Source organism: Pleuronectes platessa, chromosome 14 (genome assembly GCF_947347685.1).
Source record: "Pleuronectes platessa chromosome 14, fPlePla1.1, whole genome shotgun sequence".
NCBI lineage: Eukaryota > Metazoa > Chordata > Actinopteri > Pleuronectiformes > Pleuronectidae > Pleuronectes > Pleuronectes platessa.
In genome coordinates, this window is record NC_070639.1 from 4,580,911 (window position 1) to 4,590,897 (window position 9,987).

Below are 9,987 nucleotides of genomic sequence, written 5' to 3' on the forward strand. Positions count from 1 at the left end.
CGGATATGATTCAACATTTTTTCCCCCAAGAAACGTTATCCAGAAATAAAAAATTAAAAAAGAGGATGATAATAATAATATTAATAGATGGGAGAAAGTGAGTCTCATGTTGTTGTTGTGTATAGGAAAAACAATTGGAATCGCACAATTCAAAATATATGTATTTAACTACATTACCCATGATGCACCAGTTTATGTTTCTCTACTCTCGCGGGCTTCGTGTTGACATGGCGGCAGCCTTTGAAACTTCACTCCTTCATGTTCCTAAAGAGCAGGATTTCTACGCAGTAAAACAGTTTTTCTCCGAAGCTGCAGGTAAACTTGACGTGTTTGGACACTTTTATCATTGTTATGGATTTATTTACCGCTTAACACGTGTAAAACGACTTATATTGTGTGGAATACAACGTTCTTTCCCAATGACAACAACAACGGCGAAGTAGCAGCAAGGACCCATAGGCTTTTAAAAACATCGGAAGCCAGCACGCTAAAACTCACTTAGAGCGTCGTTAAGCTGCATGTCAAGATGTATGTTGATAATATTTTCACAGTTTACGATGACATAGTTGTGTTTTTGTTACTAACCAAAGATACATCCATCTAAAGTGGTCACTGTCCTGTCGCGTAGTGTAAACCTTTATAAAATCAGACTATTAGGTAATAGCTAATGAGCTAATAGTTCATTAGCTAATAGCTAATGTTATTTCACACTAAAGCAGTTTCCAAATATAGATTTCCTGGATGTCTTCATGGTCTGGATTCTGTTAATTCACGGTGTGATTAACCTCCAACCTGTCACCATAATCTGTCGTTCAAATCCCGGATTAGCAAACCCTGCTTGAGGCAGCGCAGTCACCATGTCATCTCCAGACGGGCACCGGTACACCCAGGCAGAGTTCCTTACCCGGTGGTTGCCGAGCAGCAACAGAGCCGGGGTGATCATCAACACCAGCCCGGACCTGGCTGGGTCCTCGCGGCTCACCCCTGTCGTTGGATCCGCAGCCATGAAGCCAGACGATTCCTTCGCCTCAGACTTCGCCCCCCTGACCGCATCGGCAGACAGTAGCTACCTGGGTGTGGATGGATTTGCACTTTCGCCCAGAAGAGAAGAGAGGGCTGGGAGTGAAAGGCGGGGGAACCGTCTCTCCTCTTCCCCCAGGAGAAAATCAGGTGGACAGGTGGAGAGTCTGGATGAATCACAGAATGTGCCCCTAATTATGAGGCTAGAAGAGGTAAAATCATGACTTAATTTCAGAATATGGGTCTTCCTATTGTTGACATCTACATATTGGCTGTGACAAAGATGGATTTCCTGTCACTGCAATCAAATATAGATTATGTTTTATTGTCTAGTTTTGGTAATTCTGAGTCTGATTACACCTAAACTATTATCTGAAATACCTGTACATGCCATCTCTTCCCACTACATGTACTCTTCATGTCTGCTGATGTTTGGATTTCAGCGCTGATTATACCACTGATTCTGGTTTACTTGAAACCCCCCACCCTTCAGCAGAAATACTCTGACAAGCACAGACACTCACACACAAACCCTTTGCACTTTGCCCCTCCTTGCTATTATTAGTGTTTTTTCTCGTTAGACTGTTCCTAACCCTAACCCTGTTGGCAAGAGCTCAAGTAATGATGGAAGTGTGTCCATAGAAGTCCGTTACAACTTGTATGTTGATTTATCAGTATTTGCATTTTACCACTGTGGTTGACAGCCACAAATAGATGTAAAGATATCTTGGAAAACAAGTGTGGAAAAGAGTGTTTGTCTAAATTTTTCTTTTAAATCTACTCAAATCCACCTAAACACTCTTCATCATAAGGATTACAGTGTTATCTAAATGACTAATTTGAAACTAAATTGGTGTGTGTTTTCGCAGTTGAGGAAATGGCAACAACACATGCAGGAGCAGCTAAAGGCCCATCAGTTAGAGGAGTTGCTACATCTCCAGGAAGAGCAGCAGAGGTTGCTGGGAATGATGAATGGATCTGAGCACTGTGAAGGAGGTAGGTCAGATACATGATTAGAATAGCTGCAACTGTGATCATTTGTTTGATTTAATTTATAGGGAAGGGGGGTGTATATATATTTGTCATTGTCTCCTCACTGAACCAGTGTGAAGTGACTGTAATGTACTTTACAGATAACTTCGAGAGTTCAGAGCTATCAGGAGCAGAAGAAGAGGAGAACTCACTTCAGGCAGACTCTCATCCTAGAGAGAGCCTATACCTCCACAACAGTAACTGCTCTGTGATCCCACTGGACTCTACATGTGGCCTTCGAAAGGAGCAACAGCCCTCACCCTCAGGGAGACAGGATTGCCTAGCAAGAGTTCAAATTCATGAGGAGTTGGACAACAATGAGGGTCAGTGAGCTTCTTTTTTTATATCTACTGTAAGCTTAAAATGGAAGTTGCTCAGTTTAATTTGCAGTTAAACCAGTAAAAGTTTACCCATGATTTTAACATCTGTAATAATTCCCTTGCATATGAAATTTTAACAGTAAGTGTTACCTACAGACTCAGGGAACTCCACTGACGACCAGGAACAGAGAAAATCTACGAGCCATTTTCAGGAGTATGATGACACATTAATCCCAAGTAATGGTGTGGAATTGACTGACGACCATGATAGAAAAGGAGATAAAATCTCACAGGACAGGTACATACCATATTTAATTATAAAACTATGTCTAGTATTAAACTAAGAGATAAACTCAAGCGTCATGCGACAGTTGCAGACACCACAGAGGCGGAGTTGTTCTTATTTATACTTCTAGACGGCATGGTGTCTGCTTGGTACAGACCATACAGTTGGAGGGTATATGCATAACTGTTTGGAGCCTCACGTACACCCTCTGAGGAAATTGACATCACTCGGGTGCAGAAAGTAGCAGAAGCCGGTCATGAAGCTGAAACAACTTGGTGTGGCTTTATCTTGACTGCTTTTTGACAGTACACTCATGTTTGCCTTATGTGTACAGTATGCTCTCTCTCACCAGACCAATTAAACCAGGCATCGGGGTTCACAAGCAGACGTTTGAGGAGTTGTTGGAAGAGCAACTAAGGCTGGAGGATCAGAAGCTGAAGTCTGCTCAGCAACAACAGGTAAGAGAACTCAACAAATGTTTTTTTTTTACAAAACTGCAAATCATCGGAATATTTCAAAACAACATTTTTGTTTTTTATACATTAGGTTTATACTACACTCATGATCTCATAACCTCTGCATTTTGGTGTTTAGACACCTAAGCGATTAGCCCTTCTTCTAAAGAGTAAGTCTTTTATATTCATATTTTGTCTTCTCACATTAACAGAGTCAAAATGGAGCTGAAGTCGTACAAGCCAATCCTAAGAGGCTCTTTCTGAAGCGAGGCGAGGGGCTTTCTAGATTTACCATCAATCGCAAAGCCTCATTTTCAAAAAAGGAGACAAAGAAGGACTCTAAACTACAGCCCCAGGCCAGAGTAATCTTGCGCAGCAACTCTGAGCCTGCAGCTATCCAGAAGGGTGGCACAAATTGCATCCAGCGGCTTCCTGTCCAGCGTAAAACCGCCATACTAAACAAGGAAAATCGACTGAAAAGCTTCAGTTTGCTACCTCAGGACATCAAAGCTGAAAATAAGACTGGACGGACGGCTTTAGGTAGTTATCAAAGGCAGAATATTGAAGGATCAGAATCTATTCAGACTGGCCCAGACTTGACACAAACCAAACAGTGTCAACCAGGGCAAGTAAAGGAACAGGATAACAGGACAGCGGCTCTGGACGCTCAGACTGGGAGGAAACCCGGGCCCCATAACACACAGCCAAACCCTGTAACCAAACAGGTGGGCATGTTGGCTGGGCCAGAGAGGACTGAAAATTACACAGCTAACAAAAGCTGTGGATCAGAAGTGGAATCAGCAGTAGGAAGAACGGGGTCAGGAAGAGGAGAAGGAGGAGTTCCGGTGAACTCGTTTGATGTGTCATTCCAGGAGAAGCTCCACCACTGGGAGTCTGATCGGCAGATGGAAAACATGGAGCTGGGAGAGTTTGAACTACTGGAGCAGGCAGCTGACGAGCTATCCTTCTCGTCCAACTCTTCCTTTGTCATGAAGGTCTTTGTTCAATTATTTATGATTGCTGTGTTATAAGTCAGAGACATCTCATACAAGTATATTGTTTTTGTTGGAATACAGGGATTTCAACAATGTTAGGATTAGGATATTGTAAAGAAAGATGCACAAATTAATGTAAATTTATGTATTAAAAAAAATCTGTTCTGTATTTGTAGGTTCTTCAGATGGACCAGCAGCACCAGCAGCTGCAGGTCGCTCAGGGGCTCTACCAGCGACGGCTCTCCTCCACTCCCATCAAGTCTCCTCCTAGAGGTGAACTTCAGAGGTGCAGTGGCGTTGGCGGCGGTGTTAAAAGCAGTTCTGTGACCCCAGAAGCAGTTGTGGTGAAGACAAGAGATGATACAATCAAGAACAAAATGAGCACAGAGGATCACGAGGAACAGGACATTGGGAGAAAAGAAAAACAGGAGAACTCAAATGTTAGCTCTGAATTTGAAGACCAGGAAGTGGTGGTGAAACCGCCTTTGTTTCCCAGCACCTGTTGTTTCCCAGCACAGTCCAACCCGCCATATGATAAGTGGTCCTATCAGGACGAGGACAGTTGTAGAGCTTCAGGTGCGACACAAGGTGTTGATGATGGGGAAAGTGACAGTGTCTTTAGCAATCCTGACGAGTCCACCCTGATAGAGGTCAAAGATTGGCAGCAGGAGAGAGTCGTGTTTGATGATGACGACACATGGAACAACACCATTGAAACCCTCAATGAGAGTAGAGGAGTCAGTCCAGTTCCTGAGGCAACTGCCAATAGCGTTTCCCCACCAGTTCGGACTTTGTTGAGGAAGGTGTCAGCGAGCAAAGTTGCGGAGCTGGATGAGCGAACAGTCATCGGTTCTGCCAATCAGAAGCCAGATCCTCCAACTCCCCCTGCCTCGCATCTCATGACAAGGTTGTTTCCTTCGCTGAAGCCGAAGGTCCAGAATCTCCCGCCTCCCCCTCCTGAGCTCCAAAGAAACGAGGAGGAGACGGGTGAGAAACTCTTTTACACATCATAGCCTGTATCAAATACACTTTTCATATTATTTGGCTCAAGTTTACATATCGTAACCTGAATTTTGGCACTTTTAATTGCTATATAATAATTTCGGCATGTATGTGTGTCCCAGGTCAGCAGGTCCAGTCGAGACAGCTGAGGGAGCGACTGGCGGAGCTGGAGATGGAGATCGAAAGATTTAAAAGGGAGAATGCTGCTCTCACCAAACTCAGACAGGACAACGAGAAAAACCAGGAAAACCTCAGGTGATGTATCCTGGCATCTGCACTTTTTTTTTTTACTATTTAAATGCATGAGTCCGAGTTGAAGTTCTCCAAACCCTCTGTTGTACAAAATCTTAAAAAAATAATTGGTGGCACAAAAGTCTTTATAAATAAAGTCCAGATTATTTTAGGAGATCCTGAATTATAAATATCTCGTCATGCTTTTGGAAGTAATCTTTTTACATTCAACCCAATTTTGTCTTATATCGTGTACTTTTTGGTGGTAGACATTTTTGATGAATTATGGATTTGGGTGATTTATGTATACTTCGTTGCAATTGTTTCTTTTTAGGAGGGAGCGTTTGGAGTTCGAGCAGACCAAAGTGGAGGAAACGGCCAAGTTTGACGAGTTCAAGAAAGAGGAAAACAAGAAACTGCAGAAAGAGCGCAAACTGTTTGAGCAGCATGTGTCTGCTGCCAGAGCCATTCCTGACAAGAAGGAACGAGAGGAAATCCAGGTTAGACAGAAAACCACCAGTTCTCATGTTAATAGAATCCATATTTAGTCTAAATATTAAATTTTGAATACCCTGAATCCCATAAAGAAGTTGTATGTGCACTCTTAAAATAGTTGGAACACCCCTTTTAATCTGTCCTCTTGTCCTCCCTGCAAGGCATTGAGGCAACAGCTGAGCTCTGTGCAGGAGGAGCTAAGGAAGAAGGAGAGTCGCTGGGCCTCCACACACAGCCGGCTGCGGCAGCAGATTGACTCCCTCAGCCAGGAGAACAGTTCTCTCCGGGACGAGGTACACACCTGACCTCTGACCCTTTTTACCCCAATACATAAAAATCCCAATTTAATAAAATTGCAGCCATGTGGTGTTGATTTTGTTTATCCTTTTGTGTTCTTATCATCATTTGTGTTTTACTTTAAGATCCATATGTTGGAAAAGCTTCGTATCAGTGCCTGGAATAAAAACCCTGTCAGTGCAGAAAAGGACAAAGAAACTAAAGACGGCCCGAGAATATCTGCAAACCCTGTTTCATCGGTTTCCAAAGGAGTCAAATTTGCTGTAAGCAGGTTTACACTGTTTGTTATTGGTTTAATCATTCTCTGTAGAATACAGTGCCAATAAAAGTCTATGATGAGCATTCTATTAAAAAACAGACACCTGCTCTCTCAGATAGTCCCCGAATCTTTGATAGACCAATTTTCCAAATTTGTGCAGGTGCTCTCAGATTTATTTCTCACGTTGAAATCTTACATTTTCTCTCTTTACTTTCAGAGTCCTCTTGATTCTCGAGGAAGCAGCATGATTCCTCCACAGAGTAGCACCGCTGCAGTAGGTCGAAGGAGCTCCGCAGAGAGTAGTCAGGGTGAGTTTCTATTTAACGGGAAGTTTCTACCATGAAAAAAAGGTTTTGGCAGATTTATAACTTCATCAGTTGATACATTGGTCTGAAAAGCCAGTCAGAGAGATGATTGGTTTAATGAAGTTTGTGTAAACACTAAAAGTAATTTAGTACAGGTTTTATCTCAGTGTTTATTACAGATTTATGTTTGCTATTGCAGAATCTCTGACCCCTGCAGGCAACAAGATTAAGAATTTAATTTAAAGATTGAATAGTCAAGATTCCTTTTAATTTCACTGTTTTGTGTAATTGACACTGTCAGTAGGGATGAAGAGCAGCCTGAGGAGGCCGTCAGGACCATGTGCCTTCCCCTCCTCACTGCCTGTCAGGAGAACAGAGGAGAAGTCAACAGCTGCCAACAAGAGCCAGGACAAACCGCCAAACCCAGAACAACCGAAAAGCTGCTATTCGGTAAGAGACATAATCCACGCTCTGTCCGGTATAACAAATCTATACTGCTGCTGTCGATCACAAAGTCCAGGTCCAGTAATTGCTTCTGTTCTTTATTCTTCTTTCTGTAGAAAAGTGATTCTCAGCCAAAAGTACCAGAGTGCGAGACTGAAGAGGCAGAACCAGCTCAGGAGGTCCTCACACACCCTGATGGGAAGGTAAGAAGATGGAAGAATGGAAGACTCGGAATATGAATCCTGAAACGTCATTACTTGACAGGAACCTGAGTCCATTCAGGAAATTTTCTAATTTGAAATCAAATGCTGCTGGTACGTCCATGTCTATTACTGACCATGTCCTGTCATTTTCAAATGGTCAAAATACCCTCATGAGCTAAATTAAAAATGAATATCCCTGATTGTTTCTCAATACATTGATGAGATGCTACTTTTGTAAAAGGAAAAGTATTTTTCTTTGAGGTTTTTCTTTTATGTTAAATTCCGGTTCTGATTCCACCAGACAGAGCAGATACTGGCGGGTGGTGATCGCCTCCTTGTTTACCCCAACGGCACCAAGAAGGAGGTTTCAGCAGATGGACTGGCGCTGAAGGTTACCTTCTTCAATGGAGACACCAAACAGGTCACAGCCGACCAGAGAGTGGTGAGACTTTTACTTTACATGACATAAATTCAATGTGCCCAGTGCTGTGATGGTGTCCTGTAGGGGATGGGGACTTGTTTTCCATCATTATTTCTCTTTCTCCTCTCTCCCACCGCCTCCACTGGGTCGAGGGTCGATGTCAGGACCTCTCTAATCAGTTTCTTTGAAAGCTCACAAGTGAAAACCTTCTGAGCATTAAGCTTAATGCAATAAGCACTAATGACTCCACTGCTCCTTGTCCTCAGATCTACTATTACTCTGACGCACAGACGACTCACATCACCTACCCAGACGGCCTGGAGGTCCTGCACTTCTCCAACAACCAGACAGGTGAGAGCAGACGCTGAAAGACGTGTTCATGTCACTGAGTTATACCTGATAACTGACATCAAAATTGTCCTACATGCCACTTTTCTGTTTTATAATGTTAGGTCTTTTTATCTATTACTATCACTTAATTGTATCACTTGAGGCCACATGTGTTTAGTATGTTGGGATGGGATTTATTGAGGGTGTTTTTTTGTTTTTTTTGCTGAGGTATCAAATTGGGTACCAAGAATTGGGAAAATTTCCTGCTAATGGTATCGATTACAAAATGTTTGGTTTTGTGGCCTCCCTAGTCCTGATCACACTGCATTGTACATTATGAATCAACTGTTGTTTTTTTTGGGCTCCAGAAAAACTTTTCCCAGATGGTCGTAAAGAAATCACCTTCCCAGACCGAACGGTCAAGAACCTGTTCCCAGACGGCAGGGAGGAGAGCGTGTTGACGGACGGGACCATCATACAGGTCAACCTGTGAGTAAAACCACAGCGACGGCTCCTTTTGGGAGCTGTCATGCCGTCCATCTTTGTGTTGCTCTCTGATCCACGTTGAGGTTATAAGTTTGTTTTGAATCAACACTAAAAGTGTGTAAATCTTATGGTTTTTCTCAGAGACGGCACCAAGGAGATACATTTCAACACAGGTCAGAAAGAGACCCACACAGCTGAGTACAAGAGGAGGGAGTATCCAGACGGTACTGTGAAGACGGTCTATGCCGACGGCAGACAGGAAACCTGCTACCCCACCGGACGACTCCGGATCAAAGACAAAGATGGGAACGTTGTCCTGGACAACGGGGCGTAGAGACGATGTCAACGCAAATATTTTTAAATCTTATGTTTTATGAGTGAGAAAGTTGAGCTGTTTAATGGAAACACACATAAGGGTTGATTTCTGTTTACATCACTTTTTTAAAAATTTGTAGCAGCCGGTGTTTTTAAAATACAACCTGACGATCTTTCAACAAACTTCACTCCGTCTTATAAATGTGAATATTTTAACAGACAGCGACTTGCATTAACTCAATGTTTACATCGACTGCTTTAGTGAGAACTGTGTGTGGGGGGGAAGTGTTTGTTTGCATTAAGTTCAATTTGTAAAATACATATTTATTTTTCTTAGCTGACCATAAATAAATGTTATCTTCTTTGTTTTGTCAATGTTGCTGGGGTGATTCTTCTGGTCCGGACCAGCCTGTAAACAAAGATGGATGATGCGGCTCCTTCAGAATTAAAGCCAAAATATCCCACTTCAGACTCTGCCCTCCTGTAGCCAATGATATACTTGCTCAGCCGATAACGTCTCCGCTGTCAATCATGACGTTTTACCTAATTTTTATAGCCTATAACTGAATGAAACGTCGACACTTGAACTTAAATCAGTGTGAAAATGAGTATCGGAGAAATATTTGTTTGCTTTGAAATTTTAAAGGGGACATATGAAAATTCCACTTTTGTAGTGCTTCTACACGTTAATTTGGGTATCTGGCATGTCTACCATCCCAAAAACTCTGGAAAAAAAACAACTCCCGCGATTTGTTATGGTTCCTCTATTTCAGAAATGATACGCTAGAGTTCGTCGTATGGGATTACGACCCAAAAATACGTCATGGTCTTGGACCACCCCCCCACCATCGTCTCCCCGGGGAGAAGGCATTAACGCTACAAGCTAGCGTTAGCTCGCTGCTGCTACCCGTCAGACATCTACGTGGGCGCATAAACATGCCAAGGCGGAGACCCCCGGGACACCTCTAAACAGCCAGGCGTTAGCTGTTTTAAATTATCCTTGTGGTATTTTGACCAAATATGTTAGACATTTCATTAAGACCCCAAGGAACCATATCAACTGTGGTCAAATGGGCATACGATGGGTCCTT

General features: G+C 42.8%; 1 protein-coding gene across 3 annotated transcripts; it reads left to right on the forward strand.

Annotated features, from left to right (window-relative positions):
- Nucleotides 1-38: 38 nt before the first annotated feature.
- On the forward strand, nucleotides 39-9,271 carry cenpj (centromere protein J). Of its 3 annotated transcripts, none has more exons than XM_053439814.1 (19): nucleotides 39-315; nucleotides 829-1,232; nucleotides 1,890-2,016; nucleotides 2,154-2,375; nucleotides 2,529-2,670; nucleotides 2,993-3,116; nucleotides 3,326-4,108; nucleotides 4,285-5,095; nucleotides 5,233-5,365; nucleotides 5,676-5,841; nucleotides 5,998-6,129; nucleotides 6,259-6,396; nucleotides 6,610-6,700; nucleotides 6,999-7,147; nucleotides 7,258-7,344; nucleotides 7,646-7,786; nucleotides 8,032-8,116; nucleotides 8,464-8,584; nucleotides 8,723-9,271. In XM_053439814.1, exons 2-19 carry the CDS (start codon nucleotides 858-860, stop codon nucleotides 8,913-8,915), a joined length of 4,020 nt encoding a protein of 1,339 aa, XP_053295789.1. In that variant the 5' UTR covers nucleotides 39-315; nucleotides 829-857; the 3' UTR covers nucleotides 8,916-9,271. The 3 variants fall into 3 exon arrangements, with proteins under 3 accessions (XP_053295789.1, XP_053295790.1, XP_053295791.1); XM_053439815.1 differs by having other exon boundaries at nucleotides 7,002-7,147; XM_053439816.1 differs by having other exon boundaries at nucleotides 3,011-3,116.
- The last annotated feature ends 716 nt before the right edge of the window (nucleotides 9,272-9,987 follow it).